The 23,573-nt window shown below is 41.6% G+C and overlaps 1 protein-coding gene across 1 annotated transcript in view; it reads right to left on the minus strand.

The window, feature by feature from the left end:
• Nucleotides 1-23,573, minus strand: part of LOC128278917 (protein phosphatase 1 regulatory subunit 12A) — a 55,705-nt gene that overhangs the window by 12,447 nt on the left and 19,685 nt on the right. Inside the window, exons 3-13 of the mRNA XM_053017641.1 lie at nt 19,048-19,160; nt 18,345-18,886; nt 18,148-18,243; nt 17,146-17,526; nt 13,883-13,961; nt 12,880-13,098; nt 12,281-12,475; nt 10,546-10,708; nt 8,650-9,771; nt 5,069-5,578; nt 4,933-4,983 (exon numbers count right to left, since the gene is read on the minus strand). Of these exons, the coding sequence (XP_052873601.1) occupies nt 4,933-4,983; nt 5,069-5,578; nt 8,650-9,771; nt 10,546-10,708; nt 12,281-12,475; nt 12,880-13,098; nt 13,883-13,961; nt 17,146-17,526; nt 18,148-18,243; nt 18,345-18,886; nt 19,048-19,160 (3,471 nt within the window). The remainder of the gene's footprint in view (nt 1-4,932; nt 4,984-5,068; nt 5,579-8,649; nt 9,772-10,545; nt 10,709-12,280; nt 12,476-12,879; nt 13,099-13,882; nt 13,962-17,145; nt 17,527-18,147; nt 18,244-18,344; nt 18,887-19,047; nt 19,161-23,573) is intronic.

The raw sequence follows: 23,573 nt of genomic DNA on the forward strand, positions 1-23,573 counted from the left end.
GACAGATGACGGAAAGGGCATCGTGCGAACATAGTATTGTAGAGATGCCTTGCAAGCGACGCAAGCAAACGATGTGCGCAGACAAGCGATGCACAAGCCACAGCTTTAAAGGTGCGATCTATTGGTGGGACACTTGAATAAGTTTGTGCTGCCAGTGGATGAGTCATTTCTGTACAATTGAATTCTTCTTGCAAGACGCACTACACCGCATCGTTCAAAAGATCAATATACAATCGTTCAAAAATAAACTGAATCAGTGTACTAAAAATAGCTACTCTAACCTCTTTCTTGGCCTTCATTGCCTCAACTCCTGTTTCCTTATGGGAACAAAGATTAGTTAAAAAAACTAACTTCTGCTTTCTACTACATCAGAGCTGCTTCGAATTGTTTGATGGTCCGGTTTTTTAACCACCTCCCCCAAAGGTTGCAGTGGTCGAAAGTACTCAGACAACCATAGAAAGAGAATTATAGAAGCTAGGAAAGGACAGTGCACTTACTTGTCACGTTGATTTGACCGGACAAATATAGAATTGGACAACCATATGATGACGTGGATTTTCTTTGCCACACAATCGAGCAGAATAACGAGGAAAGTACGCACCGTTACGTTGCAGTTCAATGTGCCGTGCCTATGCGTACGTCGTTATTCAAAGGTCAAATACCTTAAAGACACGATTCGTCGTTGCGAACCACCAAAAACCATGGAATTTTCCTAAGAAACAGCATTTTTTTATAAATTCGAAAATCGAATACCGCAGTTGCAGGCAAATGCACTTTGCCTATGGTGCACCAAGCGGATAATCAATAGGAATTTACGTATCGACCGCCTACAAAAACCCGGCATTAAGAAAATGCAGCTAGTAGAGTGCTGAAATAAATCTACAAAGCAATGTACAAATAACGGTCTAACCAAACGCATAAACAACTATTAGTGAATTAACCTTTCTAATAAAAGTTCAAGCATCGAAAAATATTGAGCCGTTTTTTTCTAACCAAATCAAAAATGCTCGTTTTTTTGACCACCCTGTATATAAACGATCATCCTTTCGTAGTTTCAAAGCAAACCTAAAAAACACATGAAAACTAAGTTGTTGATGTTTTTTTATCATAAAGTTTGTTATTTGCCATTATGCGTGAAACACAATATCTTTCAGATGGCCGCCTCGGGGCCTATGGCAACAGTCGATTCTCACAAGATAATGATCAATGACCGTGACACATTTCGGGTGGTACCTTGGCCATAACTTGGCAAATGTTATAAGGTTGGGGAAAAAGTAATCCATTATTTTTGGATGAAATTCAAAACATTATTTAAGATACTTCCGATGGTCCGATTTTCGTCAAATATGTACCCTTTTGTTGGAAAATTTGTTGTCTTTTCGAAGGTAGGCTGGTAATGCCTCTTTTGTAAAAGACTTAGTCGTTATTGACGAAAAACTGGAGCAATCCATTTTCACAACCCTTTTTTGATCTCAGTTTTTCATCACTCAGGAAATTTTGTAATGCGCGAAAAAGGTGTCAATCGCTTAGTGCAAGGTCCGGACTATATGGTGGGTGCATTAAAACATCCCAAACAAAATCTCGGACTTTCTGGTGAGTCACTAAAGACGTGCGTGACATTTCGTTTTCCTGATGGAACACAACACCTCTTCCGTTGGCCGATTCTGGTCGTTTCTGGTCAATTGTTAGCTTCAAACCGTGCAGTTATTGACAGTAGTGGTGCAAAGGCCAAGGCCAGCGCAAGCCACGAATTCTATCCAGCAATGCAAAGGAGCTCCGCTATCAGCATGCGACCCAAGCCCGATTCGAAACCTTAGAGTCAAGTGATACATCGGCTTACATTGAAAACCTTATGGCCAGCGCGAAGTAGCGGCTAACATGATAATGAAGTTGCCTAAAAATCATCCATCGTCCCAAAAAGGAACACATGACTTACATAACATCCGGTCATAAGAACGTTTTGCTCTCGGAACATGTAATCAGCTAGCGACTTTGCCACACCGCCCATAGAGCCAAAAGGGTACAGGCGATAAAAACGCAAGATGCAGGCGCAACAAAACAGTGTGACAAAGAGTTGGCAAGTAACGGCCAAAAGAGTTGGTTGGGGTTGATAAGGCATTGATTCACCGTATGCTGGCGACATAGACGATGCATCTCGAATTTCGGACGAAATAAGAGCAATTGAATCTGAAGCATACGTTATCACTGGAATAGAGTTTGTTGGTATGCGTGAGCCGCGGAATCGGCATCTGACTATAAATAAGAAAGGAAAAATAAAGTCGAGGTCGTCGAATGGATGGAGATTGATGATTGTGAAAACGAACGTCGAAGAGTAAAGGTCTTTTATTCCCGAAGTACTCCAGTCCGCCTGGAGCAACATCGGCTCCAGGCGGGATTCTAATCAGTCCAAGTCAAAGGTGACAGTGTAACGCCATTTCGGCCTAGACCGAAAAATCAAGTATCGGCGCGCATAAACCGGTAAACCGGCGCAGTTGAGAAAACGAAATCATAGTGTGTCAACGTGTTTTAATTATTTCAACTGATTAACGCCTGAAGACCCAAGGTAGGGCACTTCAGTGGTCTGAAATTTAGTGTTTGGCTGCACGAGAGTAACTCATAATAAACGATTCCATTCGAGTCCCACCATATACCCAGTAAAACCCTCCTGGTCGTTAGTCCTGGTTTTGACCACCGGTTGAGCTGCTTCATCACGCTTTGATCACGATTATTTTCACACAGTATTGTCGTATTTATCCCATTCCTCATCCCAAGTACCCATCCGTTGAAGAAATGGTTCGAATTCATTTCGTTTGGGCAAAATTGCGCAGATGGCAAGTCGAGCCATCATGTTTTTTGGTGTAAATAGGGTGGGGCCCAAACATCGAGCTTCTTTGTGAATCCAGCTTTGCGCCAATGACTTTAAGCTGTTCGATGATTGATCTTTAGCTCCTGGCCGATGCTCTGATTACGAAAATGCCGATCAACTTTGATTATTTCTGTGATTTTATCGACATTTTCGTTGAAATATCTGCCCAGGCATTAACATAAAAAATAACTGAATAGGGTCAACGAAGCCAAAATTTAACGTAGCTAGCTGTTAGAGCATCGGCACCATGAATACCATGCAAAATTTCAGCGCCTTAACTTGAATTTTCGCCTTTATCGGACAAAAATTGTAAATTATACCCATTTTTTTCTTTGGTGACTTCCATTGTTTACACCCTATGCCTCACAAACGAATGGAACAAACAATAAACAGTGTAAGCATCTTTTTAAGTGTGAAGTATTAGCTTAAAAACAAGCCTAAATTTAAAACTGTACGATCGATACTTCACGAGATATCGATCACTAAAGTCGTCTACCGAGAAAATAATGGATTACTTTTTCCCCAGCCTGATATTTTTCAAATGCCCTACACATCAATGATGCCACCTTATTCGCAAGATGTAGCCCCCTCCGATAAGCATTTACCACCATTTTCGCGCATTGCAAAACTTCCTTGGTGATAATAAAATGAGATCAAAAAAGGATTGTGAAAATGGGTTGCTCAAAATTTTCGCCAATAACGACCTTTCTTAGAAGTAATTAAATTGAAAATTTAATGGGTTTCTTTTTAGACTACCTAATCTATATTTTCCTAATATTTGACCTTCCTAATTATGCTTTTTGGCAACTGACATCAGGTAAATGATTGAAGGTCGAAGAGGTTAGACCATGTCGGCTTTTGTGCCTGACAATGACATTTCACGGGGATCATTGTGTTTCTGCTACCTACGAGGTGTGTTCAAAAAGTAATTTTGCATTTTCTCGGGCTACGTATGTTCGATTTTTCTGTGGCGTTATGTTGCTACAAATGTCAGTAACTTATGGTGAAAAAATCAGCAATTTTGAATAATCAGTCAATTTTTTACAGCTGTTTTGCTTGGACAAGATTTGGCTCGTCTAAAACGTCTAAAGCGGTCTAAAAAATATTTTTTAATAAAAATGGTTGTTTGTCTGTCTGTGCGTACCGCATTTTCTCCAAAACTACTGAACCAATTCGCGTGAAATTTTGTACAGCGTAGTTTTGTGACCCCGGATTGTGAATAGAAAAGTTTGACCCTCCCACACCTCCGGGGAGGGGGGGCTCCCATACAAACGTAACGTACCGTAACGTACCGTAACGTCCCATACGTAACGCCCATACGTAACGTCCAAACGTTTTCGAGCAAATCGAACCAAATTCGGCAGATGGGAGTTTTGGGGAAGGGGAAATGTTCTGATGAATGTTTGAAACCCCTCCCCTCTTTACAAAGGGGGACTCCCATACAAAATTTGGGCTAATGTCAGCAAAGCTCGGATACTTTTTAAGCAATTTGAGCCAAACTCAGGTGGTGCGAGTTTTGACATGTATTCAACGGGAAGCGAAAAGGGAAGCCGATCGGATACGTCACCGGGAAACGAGGAGTAACGTAAGGTGGGAAGCGAAACTGAACGAATACGTCACCGGGAAGCCCGATCGTCTGAAAAGTAGGAGTAATGGGAAGCTGATCGGATACGTCACCAAGAAGTTCTCTGAAACGCCTCCCAATCGAGAAAAAAGGATTAAATGAGGCGCAGCGACGCGCGCCGGGAACAGCTAGTATAATAATAAAAATCACTGTCTGTCCAATATTAATCGCAATTACATGTTGTCTTGACAATTATATTTAGTTAGATTCCGAAAGTGATCGATGCCCCATTTTAAACGACTTCTATGGCCATACGCCGATACATTACGTTCTTGTAATTGCTGCAATGGTTGGAACGAACAAAGCATTTTTTTTTTCAAATAATCAGTCTTGAGAGCAACACAGTTCACCGAGAACGTCATAAAAAAATGTTCTATTGAAATTTGAACTTCCAGAAGAGTTTACACACCTTTACCACCTTTACAAGCTCTAGCATACGTACCTCTTTTTCGTCACCATCGACCGGAGAGTCCTGTCTGTCTGGGTCGAGATCCTGTGTAGAGATAAAATGCAATTCATTTCGTGAAATTCATAAACGTTGATGCTATTTCTTGTCAGGGGCCTAAACCCATTCGCACCTCCATACCAACCGGGACAACACCGGTCGAGCGACGTTTCTGTCGCCTACGCCGCTGGATAACGGCTTGCGTAGCCTGTGCCGTACGGCTATCATTTTCCTTATCGTTTTCCTTGTTTTCCTCGGCGTTGACACCCGTGGAGGACGTTCCACCTGCAGATCGTGGTGGTCTTCGCAAATGGAGTAGACTAGTGTCAGTTGCGCCGACGGATTCCGTTGTGCTCGCCACACGATTGTACTGTTCACCAGAAGAAACGGTGCCAGACGACGACGTCTTTGAACCAGTGGCTGATGATGGCCGTGTTTTAGCATTTCCAGAACTATCGCCATTGTACTGTTGCTGCCCTCGTTGAGACAAGCCTGACGTCGACGTAAGCCTAGTAGTGACCGAACCGTGCTCTGCTCCTGCCTGGCTGGTGAAAGAGGATTCATGCGCTGAACTATCACTGACGGTTGATTGCAACGTTGGTTGTTGTGCGACAGTCGTTGTGGACACATCTTCAAGTTTGAACTACAATTAGATAAACAGTAAAGCGTCAATTAATCATAAAAGCCTAGAAAGAAGAAAACCAACGCTATATTAAACAAATGCGAATTGGAACGGCATTCGCTTTTAAGTTCAAAGTTGTGCTCTCCAATGTAATCATAAACTATCGATTGCTTTCACAAATAATATTAGAGAAAATGTTCGTAAGAAATAGAATGTATAAAGACACCAAAAATCTTCATTTTAGTTCCTTTATACTACATCATTGCAGATACTCAGCAGATCAGATCCTTTCTCACACATTTGAAACAGTTTTTATTCTGTCTTAAATTAATGTTTATCAAGTATTCGTTTATTTTTATCTTCTTCTTCTATATATATAAAAATGAAGTTCTGTCGGTATGCCCCTTATACACTCCGAAACTACTGGACCGATTGACTCGAAGATTGGTATACAGGGGTTTTAGGGGCCGGGGAGTGTCGTTATCATGGTTAGAAACCCCTCACCCCCCTCTTTCTTTGCCCTTCCTTACAACTAACTGTTAAAAACATCAATTACTCCACAAGTTATGAATCGAATTTCATCAAAACTTGCACAATTGTTGCTGATCATCTGAAAAACCATGTGACAAAATTTGGTCCCTGCAGGACGAGAGGAAGGAGGGGTTCTCATACAACCCCAATCCTTAAAATACGTCCTAGGTCAATATGGGTATCGTTTCTTAGGTTTTGGTGGTCTCTAAATCGATTGGTTTCACTTAAAAGCCTTTTCCTTCCTTCTTCCACCTATCACCACCCCTCATTCCATCCATCTTGAAGTAGAACTGATGTTGGGGGGAACTGCATAGTTTGCGTTTATTTTTGAAGAAGGTGCGAAAGAGAGGAAGAGAGAGATGGGGGAGAGAATGAGAGAGATAGCAACGGACTGCTACAGCCTTAGGTTTGCTACAGCCTAGATTTCAATTAGGATCATATAATAGAAAAAGTACACTTCACACCTCCCGGGAGAAGGGGTTCCCATGCAAACGTAACATAAAATTCAGCATAATTTGGGTTGTTTTCGAACAAATCGAACCAAATTCTGCAGGTCGTAGTTTTTGGGAAAGGGAAATGTTCTGGTGAATATTTGAAACCCCTCGCCACTTTCCAAATGGTAGCTCCCACACAAAGTTTGGGTAAATTTCAGCAAAATTCGAAAAGGGTTCAAACAATTTGAGTCAAATTTAGCTGGTGCGAGTTTTGGCATTTATCCAACGGGAAGCGGGAAGGAAAGCTGATCGGGTACATCACCGGGAAGCCCTACCATTTGGAAGAGAGTAACGGGATACGGAAAGGGAAACTGAACATATCCGTGACCGGGAAGCCTAATCGTCTGAAAAGTAGAAGTAACGGGAAATGCAAAGGGAAGCTGATCGGATACGTCACCAGGAAGTCCTTTGAAACGTCGGATAATCGAGAAATGAGGATGAAATGAGGCGTGGCAGTGCGCACCGGGGTCAGCTAGTTAATTATAAACTTTCGCCATTTCATGAGAAATTAATTGGAGTACACCTTCTTTCGTTGCTCTACGAAACATTTTCTCAAGCCATCTTTGACCAGCAATGGTAGGGTGGAAGCTGTTTTTTGAAAACCATTTAGTTCCATCTAAAGGATCTATCAAAAATCGAAACAAATGGCTGTCAGACAGTCAGACTCTTGAACTCGGTGGATGTGACACGGCGCTTGTTGTGTGACGCATTATCAAAAGTGTGTGTAGACTGTTTGAAGAACAAAAACCAACCTGATGGATATCTTCGCATTCCACCATGTAAATTTCGATTTTCTGCAAATTTGTCAAACGGGGTTTCAATCGAATCGAAAAACATCACACAGTGTATTGCTTTTCAAATTGGGTCTTCGCATTTTTGACTCAAACTGAGTTCACAAAAATATTCTCTATAGTATATATGGATACTATGGGCAAATACTGATATGTATTAAGATTGTAGATTGTAGATATGTAGATATGTATTAAGTTCTCAGCATTTGGGAACAGTGGCAATACTTCTTCTTATTCTTATTTGCACTATTAATACTCTTTGTCTTCTTCTGCTACAACTGCTGCGCGGTCTTGGCCTGCACCAAAGACAATGTTAATATCTCTGGTGCTATTCGTAACGGATCGATTTTTAACGAGCGGGGTTGTTTTTGATCGCAAATAGCACTCAATAACAAGAATCATCAGTGGCTGAGTGAACGCGGTATACTAGCAGCAAAAAATACGTAAATACGACGTAAATGCTGTCAACTGCAGAATTCTCGATGGAATACGATGGAGGTGGAGAAGATATGACTTTCTTGTCAATCGATATTGTGGTAAGGCTGGATGAACTATCCAACATAATTTCCTAACTCATTCTTTTATTTTGAAGTTGAAAGGTTGTTGAAGTTAAACGGGATATATATTATTATTGCACCAGGTTCTCATATTACCGACAAATATGCGCTTTGAATTTAAAGTGTAGTTTCCCGCGGATTAAATGTGCAGTATGCGGATTAAACCTAGAAAATGATTGCTTCTCCCACGGTCAATTATGTGTGGCGTGGTTACAAGCTGGAAAACCGTCAGGTTAGTTTGTGTATGCATCTCAAGGAAAACCTTACAACAATGTATACTCAGCAGCACTTTTATAAATACCATTAAAATCAACGATATGATTTTCCTAATAACCTTGCATGTTCATTACATTACCAAAATTTTACCAGATTCTTCAACACGAAATGAAAATTAAAAATTCAATGAATAGTACTGAGAGCAAAAGAATGCTTCTAGGACCCCAAGCCAACCGAAATCGAAAGAAAAAAACACTTTAAGGAACGAAGCAACCGGGAAGAGCTAGTTATTGATAAAACTCATTCTTGTAGATCGGTTAAATCTCTCACTTGCCAAAAGCTAACCAACCACACACAAACACACACGCACGCTCAAATACAGAAAGCCGGTTAAAGCAAACGCAATTGTTAATCAATACTATTAATGGTGTATCTGGTTCTTCGTGTTTGCGTATTGCGGGTGCTTGAGCACCTTAGAAAGTAGTCACAATCACTTGGCTTACCTTGCTCCCATTGTCCACTTTCAACCGCCACGACGGTCTCCGTTCGGTCGCTGCATTACCTCCGCCGCTACCGGCTGTCGTCGTTGTCGTCACGGGGACAGTGTTCACCCCCTCCTTCCTCAGTGACGGTGACAACGGAACAACATGCGGTGGCGCTGCGGATGCCGCACTATTGTCTGTAGGTGCGTTGGTATTACCGTTGTCACCGTCCCCCACCGTGGTGTTTTCGTTCGTATTATTAGTGACCGAGGACGGCCTATGGGGCATCCGCCCGCCCGCCGAATGACCCGCCGCATCCACCGTCGCCAGCGTTTCGCTATCGGCGTCTGCCGCTGCGATCGCGTATTTGTTCGCCTCGTGACGCAATTTTTCAGCTAATGTTAGTGAGTTGGCATTATCGATATCGAACAGTGATCGTTTCGTGTAGGTGGTAGCACTGGTGGTAATGCTCGCATTTCCAACGGGTATGTTTGTGGCGGTGGTGTTGTTGTTGGAATTAAAAGACGAACTGGTGGTAGTTATACTATTATTGCTACTACTCACATCACCGGCACTGCCGCCCCCGGGTGACGTTCGAACGGTTGCCGATGCGGAAGCTCTTTCGGTAGGCGATAACTCGCAAGCAACAGTCGGCACGTGAAACGTTGCAGATACATTGGAAGCATCAACCGATGCAGGCAGACGATCCGCACTGTTGGGATCCTTGCCATCCGAGTGCCTGGTCCGAGGAACAACAGGTAGGACGGATGCGGACCCACCGACGACCGAAGGAGCACTGATCGTGTACGACACCGTCACGTCCTCGCGTTTGTCGTCCTCTTTCCCCTGATTTGGCCCATCGTTTCGACGCGGTCCTCTGCCCCTTTCATCGCTATCCACCGTTATTCCTGGTGCCGGTATTGTGAAGCTGGCCGAAACAACGACCTGATTGGTGTCTTTAACGTCCACATCCGTCACCGCAGGAACTCGATCGTTGTAGCAAGAATTCAACGGGGAGGAGTCTGTTGTTGTTGTTGTCGTTGTTGATGACGATGAAGCAGAGCATGATAGAGATGAGGGTGATGATGATGTTGATGATGATGGTATCGTGACGGCGTTGCTAGCGGATGCAGTTGTGTCGCTCTGTTAATGTCAGTTAATATACGGACGCGGTTAGGTACCTTTATTAATGCTTGCTGTCACATAAATACGAAAATCAATCGGTTTATTGGTATTGGTTTAAGACTGTGGACAGTGCATTGTGCTGATCAATTGATGTGTGAATTCACAATATGTGTAGTGCTCAAAATAGTCATTTCTGTCTTCCGAAATAGCTGTCTGAACCTTGCTGTTAAAGATTGCGTAGGAAAATGTTTTCTACAAAAAAATTTAATCACTTTTCCCAAAAATCAAGACAAACACTCCCCGATAATGTCGTGCACGTAACAAGATAAACAAAATAACATTGTTAAAAATTCACACACAATTTATAATATTTGTAATGAAAGCGTGTTGCCGCCGTTCCTTGAACCAGATTAACCTTGAAAAGCGTCGATCTCTGGTGAAAAGAGTAACACACACAAACTCACACACGTAAGTACAAGCGTACAAAGAATAGGGCACTTCCCAATTGTTCTAACCGTTAGCTTGTTGTAAGACCTTGATTCTTGCCCCTTCTGAATGATAAAACACATTCACTAAACGATCGCAAAACAAATTGTTTTTCTCCGAAACAATGAAGGAGCCCATATTGCAACCTTCACACCAAACCAGACTATATTTAAGGTATCCTTGTAAGGTGAAGTAGGATACATCTATAACCTATTGATTACGTCACTAATGTCGGATTTTTCCTATGACTTGGGTTATGTTATCCCTTTCAACGATCCCATATACGGCGAACCCCATTAGACTCACCTCTGTACCGACCACGTTGTTCTTTTTCTTCACCAGTTGCTCGGCGCTCTTGATCTCGTCGAGCGTAACGCCTTGCGTGGAACGGCGTGTCTCGCGTACCCGTTTCGCATGTGCTTTTCGTTGGGTTTCGCTCTCTTCGTCTCGAGTCGGTGGTACAAATGATCTGCAAGCGGACAAAGAAACGAAGAAACACAAATAACAAAAAACAAAAACTGATATCAGTTATTTTTACAGGAAGCACGCGACTGTGTGTTTTATACTAAGTTAAGTTGCTGTTAAATAAATTTAGTGTTTTACTACAAATCAGGAAACATGGAACTTTTCGAATAAACATCTGTTATGAGACCTAACGAACGAAATGGAACGAAATGATGTAGGGTAAGTGAGTGTGTGTTGCTGTGTGTGTTAATATGCGCTTTCACGATCCTCATAGAAAGACAAAACTGCATGACTGTCTTTTCGAACGATATTTTTACACTTAAATTCGAAGATAATTTAAATTCATCAGCAACAGAAATTAACTGTTATTCGCATATTCAAAATTCATATTGTTTCACTAAACATTTCACATGCATCGTCAGTACAGGCGTTGTAGGAACATTAGGTTTGTATAGGGTTTTCTAATCTATGGTTGGTGAGCCGACTATTATTGTGTCAAGGGAACGGCCTTTCAATTGTCACAATAAGAACGAAAAATCAACAAAACCACGGATGAAGTTATGAACACAGGCACACAAGGCACACGCGTCGATATAGATTGAACAATTACTTGAAAAAGTTTTTGAAAATATTGCCCGGCGACAGTTTGCTCGGGGTTATTGAAGCTGCAGAAGCTGCAACGACGGGGACTGCAGCAGCCATTTGAGAAAACGTTGCAGGAACTGCGACCTTGGCTACCGTTGGTTCTTTCATCGTTTCTTCCGCTATCGTTGCGGCAGCGCCGTCGCTCTTAGCGTCCCCACCGATGGCTGCATTGGTACCACCGTCCAGAATTTGCTGCTGAGTTCGTTGGCGATGGTTCTCTTGCTCATCATCTTCCTGTTGTTCCTGCTGCTGTTGCCTCTTCTCATTGAGTGAGGAGAGAAATTTATTGCGCTCATTATTGATCTTGGTTTTATGAGCTTGTTCGATATATTTGCGATTCAGCTCGAACAAGCTGTGATTTTTGTTGCCAGTAGCAACATTGGTGTTGTTGCTGTTATCGAACGGAGGATCTAACGGTGTGGAGCGATCGTTATTGTAGTGACTACTGGTACTGTTGTCATTTCTATCGCTTTGGCAAACTATGCCAGCAGATGGGCTGCTGGAAGTAGTATGTTCTACGTTCTGTGCGTTCACTGATAGATTCAAACGATCCTCGTTTCCCTTACGGTAACGTTCGACCAGGGTGATATTGATGTGGTCAGTGTTGTTGTTGCTGCTGCTGATGTTGATGGCGTAATGACGTTTTTTGTGATGATAACCGGTTTATGGAAACATATGACAACGGAATACAACGTTACGGTGGGTTTCAGAAGTATGTGCCCCAGAACATGAATGGACCACCATAGGACGAAAATACGCCGGAATGGAAGAATAGCTTAAAATTATTCTTATGCTTTTTGTAATGCTATAGTTAACCCTGTGAAGGTGCGTGCTTCTCAATAAAAAAATCCCCAGTCAAAAATCCCCTTGTTTTATTGAACTGATAAGTTTGTAGTCGAGTTTTAGAGCATAATTTCACCCCTATGCATACCTTCTGATCTGTCCAGAAGTCGGTGTTGTGGTCGAAGTCCCCGAAGGACTTGTTGGCGACGACACGTTAGTGCTAGTGTTGCTAGCGGTCGATGGCACCGTGGGAGCGACAGCAACCGACGGTGTGGCCGGTGAAGCAATTGTAGCGGCTGGTGTCACCGTTGTGCTGCCAAGTACCAAATTGCTTGTGGTTTTTCTACAACAAACAAAATATATACATTAATCACAATTATAAATGTTTATTTCTCGACGACGAAGGTAGGCGCATTTGTCCGAAGTGTAAATACAAATTACAAAAAAGCAATGGAAAATATATATAAAAGGATAATCTTTCCAAATGGTTAGAAAAAATAAATATGAAGAAAGCATTCAAATAAAAAAATTATAATTCAACCACACAACAAAGCAATTTTAGAACAAGAAACCGCTCTCCTTCTTTTCAAACTTTGGCAGATCTAACTCGGTAACGCATCTTGTGTTTTTAGCAAGTGCTTATATATTGTGTAAAGAGAAAAGAAGGCGAATACGAGAAAGTAAATAGTGCCTTGAAGGTTAAAAAATAAAAGCAATTATCGATATCTTCAGAAGGCCGCTGGTTACCTTAACGTACGATAGTCCTTCAACGAAGCTGACCGCTGCACAAGATACGACGTATTGTTCGATGCTGGTGTTGTCGTTGTAGTAGCCGAGTTGTTATTGTTGTTGTTCGAGCCGGTGCTTGTTTTAGTGTTGCTGATAATCGTTGATGGCGGTAAAAGTGCGTGAGTACATGCGTTAGCCTGTATCCGTGCCCGCAGCTCGGCGTATTTCTGGTAGAATCTGCATGTTTTTAGTTCCAGCGATCGACAACCGTTTCATGTTTCATGAAGAGTGAACGGTTTTATTTATTTTGTGTTATGAGATCGTGAGTGTTCGATGAGGTGATGCAAAGTACGTCGTAGTCGTAACAGCCGCGCCATCCGTTGTCGGAATTGTATGTTACAGAAGAATTAGCGAGCATTGCGTTTTTGGTAATATTATCAGTTTGCACGCAAATAGCATCGTTGGGATTGTTGTACATCGCATACACAAGTATAGTGCAAAATAAGTAGTGCAATATAAAAATAAAACATGTTGTTAAACAATTCGAAAACACAAACCATTAATGAAGAAAAGAGGTAAATGCTTTGCAAGTATGTTATGAAATTCAGCAAAACGCACACATACACTCACACATACCATATCTAGTATATCTTAGTAACTATTTATGTGTGGTCATTTCTCTGTACCAAGATTGGTTTAAGATTTGCTTAAGTTTGAGAATACTCGGTACAAGAAAAATTGATTACTTTCTAAAAACCGTTCAAAAGGTGCGACAGAGAAGTTTTTTTAAGAATAAAAGAAAGAGAATTGTATTTGTTTGAAATTTAAACGGAACAAAACAAAATTGCAAAATTTAAACGAAAACAACAAGTTCAGAAAACTTGGTAAGTAAACAGAAAACATTTACCAAACAAATTGCGTACCATTATTAACACGTTGAAAGAAAGAAAATAACAACCTAATACACACGCTCACGCCGAATAAGATTTAAAACACATATAACCAATAAAACGACACTTACTTTTCGTCATTTTCGAAGCTCTGCGTCCTTCGCAGTATTACATCTGGTTCAGTTGGTTGATTTTCTTTTTCCGACACTTCTGAAATTGAATTACACAGCGCAAACAAGAGAAATGTGCGAGAAAGAAACAAAAACAATAGTTCATAATTCAAATAGAGCAGTCGTATGGTTCGCATAAATATATAACTGGAGAACTAAAGTACACTTGTAAAGAATAAAACGTTGGCCAAACAAAAGACGTGTTATTCTAATGTACCAGAAGCGGAATTTCGGGCATTGCTGACCAAGCTGACTAGTGCAGAGAAACACAGTAGCAGCAGTAACGCACATTTTGGCTTCTATGTGCGAAACTGAGGTGACTGAGAGATCGCGTCAAGATATGTTAAGCAGAAGCAGACAAACGCAAATAGATTCAATAGATCAAGATTCAACTGAACAGACTGAGAAAGCTACATAAAACAATGAACAATATATATTTGTAATTGACGTTACACGATAGTAAATTTATATTCAACTGATTCAATGAACGATTTCGTCACCAATAGACACACGGAATGGCAAACAATTAACTGATAAACCGTTAAGTAGAAGCAAAAATGTAAATTAACAGAAAAATATAAAACATCAAATAAAGACGAAAAGAAGAACATAATATTACTGTTACGAGTTGTGGAAGAGACTTCAAAACGAAGGTTAGCGTAGTCAACATCATCCGTGGAGTTGCGGCTGAGCGGCTGTGCAACAGAGCGGTTAATCAAGTTTGATTCTCCTTCATATTCGAAAAATTGACCCGGTATGGGCGTTGAAATGGCGCGGTTTCGCCTCCACGGCGCCGTCGTTAGAAGAGGATTACTAGTGGTGGACGTAGCGTGCGTCAGAGTAGTTGGTAGCGTCGAAGGGCACCCCAGAGCATCGATGGTACGTGGTCTCGGAATGACTATTTGTGCCGTCAGAGGTACCGGCAACGGACGAGAAATAATGGGCACGGGAAGAGGCAGCGATTCGTCTGAGCGAGTTTAGTTTGGTAATCGATTGTTCATCATCGGCGTAGTTCCCAGAAAAAACACCATGTTCAATAACAACACGTGCAAAATAGGTAATGATTATCATGGATATTATCAATCCCGCACGGTGGTTGCAAATTCAAAGAATTACATGAAGTAACAGAAGAAAAAAAAGAAAAAAAGATCATATCAGATAATATTGCTGAAACAGCAATACAATTATACAGATAAAACGAAACCGCAAACAAAATGTTAAGCCATAAAAGACACATGTCGATATTCGTGTGTTACAATTACAAGCGAACTACAATTTCTAGATTTCGCAGATTTGGATGGACAAATAGGTTATTTAGACGAAACTCTTATCACTTCTGTTATATTCGGTCATGTTATCAACAATTTAAGCTGCTATGTTTGAATTTTACTGAATTCTCAAAGATCACGGAACAAGAGGTTTGAGAAACTATTGATTGACTTATATGTTATTGATCTAAATTCAAAAAACTTAATTCAAATGTAATTTTTCAGAAAACGAGCACCTTAAAAACGCAAGAACTTTTTTATGCCTTAGCTTCAGTATGCAATATGAAAGACTAATATAATACAAGGGGCAATAGGAAAACAATTTTGGAACGATTTCAAAGCTTTGTGGGCAGAAATCCATAACATAAGAAGAACGACGAAACAGAGACGCAGCTGAACATCAGAAAAAAATATTTAAAATCCGTGTATGTTTTTGTACTTTTGTCCACTATTTAAAGATGTTTAATGTTAGTTTAATGTTCCTTGAGCAAAATTATGATGATTGAATGACATTTTGATTTTATCGCATTTAATTCCATATCCGTTTACAACCATATATGAATTTGCACGGAGCAAAACAAAGTTTATTTGAACATTCTTTTAAATTTTCTAATCAAATATTTTTACTTTACTGGATATTACCATCTCTACAGTGAGCTGAGCTATTTCTGAGTTGTAATTACGCTTTTTTAAATATTTTTTGATACTCAATACGCAGAATTAATAGTTCTGTGCCCATCATACGGCATAAACAACATGATCTAAATCTGGTCATGAACTCAAAATTTTCCACACCAAATTAAGGCAAATTTGAACAGAGAAAAAAACCAACAAATAACACTATTTTAACACCACCTTAGTTCTGGCAAAAAGTGCTCAGGACTGACTGATGGACTCAGTCTGCAGTTATGAAGAGTTAAACATTTTATCTATAGCCAACTTAGCACTAGGAGTAAATGACAGAGACGTTATGGTCCGTTACATCTAGCATGTAAATGGCAACTTAGTAACCTTTCTGGGTGGTGGTGACTCAAAACTTTACCCCACAAAAGGATAATACACCAATTCAGAGGTTACAAAAAGTCATGCAGTACTTCGAAAACGACGATATCGAGATTTTAGACTCTCTACCACAAGGCCAAGACTTGCCAAAAATTGCCAACATGTGAGCATTAGCGAAACATCGTGTCATGTCATGTCACGTCTGCCAATCCCTGAAGACAACAGACATTTAATAAGATATCTTTTGATTTTACCTGATTTTTGATTGACTAAAAATATTTTAAATCTTTTTTGTTTTGTTGAAATAAACTTTGTTTCGCCGGTCACTGTAGCTAATTGAAACATGGTAACAAACGACTCCTAAACAACATGCATAGTGACTAACTTATGAAGTAAAAGCAGCAGCAGCGTAACGTATCCATCACAGACCTTCAAAGCGTAGAATCATTGTTCGATAAGCATCTAACAGATTTGCACAAAAATGTGTTCTTTCCAATGATTGACTAAGAGCTTTTAATCAGATAGTGATACAAGCACATTTTGGATCTGTGATAAGTTTTTTTTTCCATTTCGGCATTGACCTTAGTAGGAAACAATGCTTTGCTATCTTACTGGGCATCCATTGTGCCCTTTGGGCTTTGCATCAAACCCAACCACGAACATCATTCTACAGAAAACTTGCATGCGGTAAGGCAAGAGAAAGCAATATCTGCCAAACAACACAGCAATCAAAACTGATCATTCTCCATCGTAGCCGCCCCCGTGTAGGCCAGCAAAGGATAGTGTTCCCATTATGCGTTCAACAGCGATGTCTTGGAGTTAGCACGCGCACCCGTTCTGTTACGTAAGTTTTCACACACACTCTTTAAAAAGTCGTGTGCCTCGAGACACTGTGAAGGCTTCCCGGGGGCTAGCTGATAACGATGATGATGATGATGGCGATCATGGTTGTACCTGTTTCAGATTCTGTTAAACTACTGTCGGCCGACGGATTGGAGGATGAGTATGGTTCCGATGAAACGCTTGCATCGTCTTGCTGCTGCTCCTCTTCGTCGCTTTCCGATTCATGCTCCTCTTCTGTTTGCTTGATCATTGCGTAGCGAACGCAAAGAAAATGTTCGGGATCCTTTTGTTTAGTCCTCGATACTATCACCATTTCCGGAACATCCATTCCTAGTGGTTCCTCCACTGCAATCGGCCTCTCTTCCTTCTCTTCTTCCTCTTCACCCTCATGTTCCTCTTCCTCCTCCTCTACGCCATCCATCTCCTCCTGTTTCGCATCACATTCCTCCTGGCCTTCTTCCACCACCTCTTCTGCATCGGACGTGATTTGCTCTTCCTGGTCCGGATCAAGACGTTCCTCGCCGCTGCCGGTACAGTCCCAGTCGTCGTTGTCTGCCGTTTCAATTCCAGTCCATCGTTGTCCGGTGTGCAATTGTAGGGGGTTTTGAACGGAATCATATCGACTTAACAAGATACAGTTTACAAACAATAGATTTCACAGGGATTTCGGCCGAAGGGGGCCCCGCGTTGGAGCCCAACTTTAAGGCACACAAAGGAGTTGCAGCATTTTCGATCGAGAGACACGGATTAGACAAAAGGAGGGCAAGTACAAGCAAACGGGGTGGCACAGATACTTTGGTTAACACTTGGCTAACTCAAACCCTAAGTTGGCACACCTTACAACAATTGAACACGCCTGGCATGGGGGCAACGGCAGGAAACACCGACTTAGAAAAATAGATGTGCTTTCGAAAATGCGAGCAATCTGGAATGCATTCATGCACGTGTATGCGTGTGTGCTTCGCAATTTCCATTTTTTATCTCTTTTCACACCTAAAGTATAGATTGCTTCCCGATGGTTTCGAAGCCCATTTCAGAAAAGCAACAAATACCCGACAGCGCAACAAAAAGGCCAATGTAAAGCGAAAGAAACGCGCATAAGTGTCTGCTTACCTTCCTTCTCGTCACCTCGGCTCGGTTTCACCTCGACTCGAATCACCTTCGTTGGTGTTTCCGTGATATTTTCAAAATTGTCCGTAATTCTACACCGTCAACCGAAAATGGAAAAAGAGGAAGTCAACTAAATTGTATGTTCTGTCCAATTCGCCATTTGCCTTCTACTTGCTCCAGAAAATCGTACCTATGGCCATGACTAGGTGGTCTACGCTTGGTACGCTTCGCGTTCTTACGCGCATCCTTCAGCAGCGGCACAATATCATCCTGCGCAATGTCGATAGCCAGCTGGCCGCTGAAGTTCTGGATGTCGACATCGGCATTCTGATCTAGTAGCATCTGTGTGGCCTCCTTTTGGCCCCAGTAGGCGGCTGCATGAAGCGGTGTCCACCCGTCCACATCCTGTCGATCAAAATCGCCCCGTCCTTCCAACAAAAGCTTTAACACGTGATTGTAGCCCTTGGCGGCCGCAACATGAATCGCTGTGGCACCCGTTTTCGGGTGCACCTTATCACAATCGCTGCTATCGGTGCGCAGCCACCGGGTTGCATCGTTCAGCATGATGCGTTCCTCCGCTTGACGCGCCTCCTCACAATCAATGCCCTGTTCTTCATTATGATGCTGTATCATATCTTCCATCGCGTCCGAGTTAGCCAGATCGACCGCCAGTTCGCCATCGCTGTTGATGGCGGCCAGATCCGCACCGTTCTCGATCAAGTACCGTGCTATGCTAAGGAATCTATCGGTGGTGGTAACAGAGAGAGGTAGAGATGGAGACACCGATGGAGAGATAAAAAGAAAGAGAAAGAGAAAAAGAGAGAAAGAGAGAGAAAAAGAGAGAAAGAGAGAGAGTTGATAAATTGAATTCCGCATTACGATTGTCGATTCGAAAAAAAATACCCGCATGAAGCTGTTGCGTGCAACGGTGTCCAGCCTTCGTTATCCTTCCGGTTCACGTCGGCACCTTTTTGTATGAGAAACTCCACCATGTCGAGATTGTCGTCAATGCAGGCCTGTGGAGGACACGAAAGGGACACATAAAGAGAGAGTCAGTTGCAACGGCAAATGGTACTGATCGGCGTATTAAGCTGTTTCTCTTCAAACGCACGAACAGCAGCAAATTGGCATGAAGTGAATGTCGAGTGTTCTAAAAATATGATTTTCGCTTACAAACAATGTCCCTCTTTTCGAGCACCGCACTATCCCGCGTTCAATCGGTGGGAAAAAACGTATCCCAGACACGGCTCAAGGTTGACTTTCCGGTATGGCAAATATCTATTCTGTGTTTGAGCGCTAGTAGTTAATCGCCCGCTTAGGACCGACAGCATTTTGGGAAGGCATAACCAATCGTGAATAGTTGAGGCAAAGGCAATGTGGTTAAGATGTAGTACCGCGGAACGAAAACCTTGAAACTTTCCTCTGACGTCAATCAGCCAGAGCTCGAGACATTAGCTTTCTTTCTATCTCTCTCTACTGCCGACGTTGAATGTCTATCGTCTCGAAACGGTCAAAAACAGTGGTACCGTGTCGCACATCCCATCAACGATTAAGATTTAATTTACCTCTACTCTGATAGGTTTGACGTTGCCCTAAAAACACTTTACAATAGCGAGAGATTGAGAGATAAATGGAATTCTAAGTAGATGGTGAAACTCTTAAGGCCGGTCCAGGCGCAACGATTTGACTGCTACTTTGGTCTGTGCAATCGCATCGCAGTGAGCAAATCGCAACGTGTGGACAGCAAAATTGCACCGATTTTGGTCGTTGTCGACCATCGAAGCAGATTTAGAAAATCTGAGCAATAGAGCCATAATATCTGTCCAATTTCCATACATTTGTGCGTATGCTAATGGTGGACAGACATGTGTGCGTTTGTTGATGTTTAGGACGCTTGAATCAAGATATTTTACTTCTTACTATTTTACTACTACTTTACTTTACTTTTTTTACTACTTTTACTACTGTTCAATAAGTTCGTAGCCTAGATAAGAAAAACACATTTTTATAGATTGAAATACACTTTATTATTCAGTATGGTCTCGCTGAACATTAATGCCTTTGTTCCAAGGAGACTCCAATTTATAAATTTCATCTTTGAAGTGAGAAACTGGAAGGGCATGTTTCCGCAGCTGTTATGACGTCATCATTTGATGAAAAACGCTTTTCACGCATGATTTTTGTTGGGCCTGAAAACAGATGGAAGTCGCTAGGGGTCGAATCTGGTGAATACGGTAAATGGCCCAACAATTCGAACTTTAATTAATGGATTTTTGCCATTTTTTGCCATCAAAATGCTCTTGTGACAGGGTGCATTGCCCTGATGATAGGGGATGTTTTTCTTTTTGAAACCGGGTCTTTTTTAACAAATTTTCCTGTTCATTTGGTCTCAAATGTTACAACAATAATAAAAATTTATTGTTACACAAGTTTGCAAGTAATCCGCTAACAAAATTCCATTCGCATTAAAAAAAACTGATGCTAACACATTTTTAGGAGTTTTCTGGACACGAACACATTTGAACCCGAAAAACCAGAGTCACACGACTCTTTAGCCTTTTATTTTGACTCAGGATCATGGTGATAGACCCAACTCTCATCCATAGTGATGATTCGATGCACAAAATTTACGTTATCCTATCGATAACGCTTTAAATGTTGTCGAGAGAGATGCATTCGAATGCGTTTTTAGCGAATGCGGCACCCATTTTGCATAGAGCTTTCTGAAACCTAATACTTCAGTCAAAATATTGGTTATACTGCTCAATGAGATAGCTTGGCCTTATACTAAATCGCTTTCAGTGATTCGACGATTTTCCCATGCGATTTAGAGAATAGTGTCAATAATAGTCAGGAATGACTATATCAAGATGGAGTTTAACCACTGATATCTGTCATTTTATAATCGTTGAAAGGACTTTGAAATATATCGTTAAAACTGGTGGAATGTAAGCAACATATTAGTGTTTCTATCCTATTTGTGCACCTATGTATCCTGTTTTCTATGTTTCATCTCCATTTTGTAAAATTCGACGACAGCTTTGTTGTTCTTTATCCGACGAGTAGCCTTTCAGATCTCTTAAATGCTTTATTAAGCCCAGTCCACACACTACGATCCACGTCCCGATCCCGGTCCACGCTACGCACGCGCGATCGTAACGATGCATCGTAGAGTGTGGACAGCGAAACTGTACCGATTTTGCACGTTTACGACCATCGTTTCAGATAAAAAAAACTGAAGCATCGAGCATTAATTCCTTCCAATTTCCATACATGTGTGCGTGTGCTGATGGTGGATAGACATGTGTGCGTGTGTTGATGGTGGTTTGGCATGTTGTTTTGAATGTTTTTAAAGCAAAAGTTTAACGTGAGAATAATGCCATTTCCTCCTCGACCACTGGGACTGATAAGTACTCTTGGCACGTTCTATTTTTCAACCAAAACGCACAATGCCAAGGCAGACCAACACAGCGTTACTTCCATGGCTGTGATTGCAAATCGTAAACGATGCAGCATGCTTCCATGCGATGCAATGCAGATTGCAATCGTAAACGATGCAGTAGCGTGTGGACGCTCCACTTTGGCTACGATGCATCGTTACGATGCGTCTGAAACGACGCATGGACCGGACCGGGCTTTACAAAAGGAACATCGCGTCGGTAATATCGCGGAAGAGGCAGCATAGCCTGCTGCGCTTCTGACTGCTTGGTAATTTAATCATTGAGTAGTTCATTAGTACTGGACTGGACTGATCAGATTTCCAACCTTGTCTCGGCAAAAGGTAACTTTAGTTATCAACAATAAAAGTCAACCGAGAGAAAATTCGGCACAGTGTTACAGTGTTTCTTTGATAAAGACCGAAATGTAAACCAGGCCGTTGTAGTTGGGAATGGAATTTATGGTAGCGGTACTGTAACAATTAATTACATGCATTTTTGGTTTCACCTACTCCGTTCAGGAATTTTTTATGTTAAAGATGCACAGGCAGGCCCGTCGTCGAAAATGTCACGAAATAAAATTATAGAAACGATCAAAGTTGAGCGACAGATCAGTAGTCGTCAGTCGTCATCGCTCAGAAGCTAAAGAGCTGTAGTTGTCTGTAACTTTTTCAATTTTATGAACAATTACAGCTTCAGTATAACCTTTCCAGACGGATTCTTTCACACGACTTTCTCTTATTACCATAGCGATCTGCCTCCACGAGAAGCAGAGGGACTGCCGGATGCCAGAAAACCTGGGAAGTTCCACTACACGATCTCTCCGCAAGTTTCCTTGTGGCCTTGGTATAGTGGTTAGTCTGTATGCTGCGCGTTCATTCGAATGATGTCTAGACTTCGCTCTGAGCGCTCACCTGGAGCATAAAGTACAGACCAAACTTGAAGGCATGTGTCTGTGGTGTTTGGTTCCACGATTTCAAGCAGTGCGAAAAGGCTGGTGTTGCTGTTCAGCTCTAAGACTATGTGTGGGTTCCGTTCTGGACATTCTGGCAAGACGCGACGCTGACGCACATCATACGCAGGTTCGCGCGGGAGAAACGAATCGTTTTATAAACCTATTTCGCTCCCCATCTAAAGGGTGTCTCGGTCCAAAATTGGTCAAACAAAAAAATGTGTAAATCAGTCAAAAAAATTATTAAAAAATCAAGTCATATTTGTTTTGAAAGCTCATGAACGCCTTTATACAGAATATGTAAAAAAATATCATTTAACCCTCCGTCTTAAGGAATACGAATTGCCGGACCTTTCGTTTCCTTTCATCAAATTTTGCACCGTTTTCATGGTAGCTTTCTCTGCTACAGAACGCCAGTTTTTTTTAAATTCCATCTCACTGACAACTGTTTTACGAGTCTTTTTCAAGTTCCGCTTGACGATGGCCCAATATTTTTCGATTGAGCAGAGCACTGGCGTTTTGGGAGGGTTCGTGTCTTTGGGCACCACCTGGACGTTGTTTGCGGCATGCCACTTCATGGCATTTTTCCCATAATTACAAGTTGCCAAATCCAGCTAAAATAGAAAAGAACCTTTGTACTTTTTTAGGAAAGGCAAAAGATTTTTATTTAGACACTCTCGGACATAAATTTCCTGGTTGATGATACCGATCGCGATGAAAATGCCACTTTTTAAACCATAGAAACAGAAAGCCCGCATACGAGATATTTCTTTGCGAATTTCGACAGCTTTATGTCCTTGCAAATCTCTCCTACATTTTCTCTTTCAGTTGCACTATAGTGCTCCTGTCCAGGAATCAGTTTAAAGCTTGTCTTGACGTAGGTTTCATCATCCTGCTCTACGCAGAAAATTTCGTTAACATCTCTGTGTACAGTTTCCGCGATCGTTTTCTGGCCGACATTTGCTTATCGTCACGATTTGAAGTCACTACTTTCTTGTAGGTGGCCAGACCACCTCGTTTTTTTGCTCGTTGCACGGTTG

This window comes from Anopheles cruzii, chromosome 2, assembly GCF_943734635.1.
Source record: "Anopheles cruzii chromosome 2, idAnoCruzAS_RS32_06, whole genome shotgun sequence".
NCBI lineage: Eukaryota > Metazoa > Arthropoda > Insecta > Diptera > Culicidae > Anopheles > Anopheles cruzii.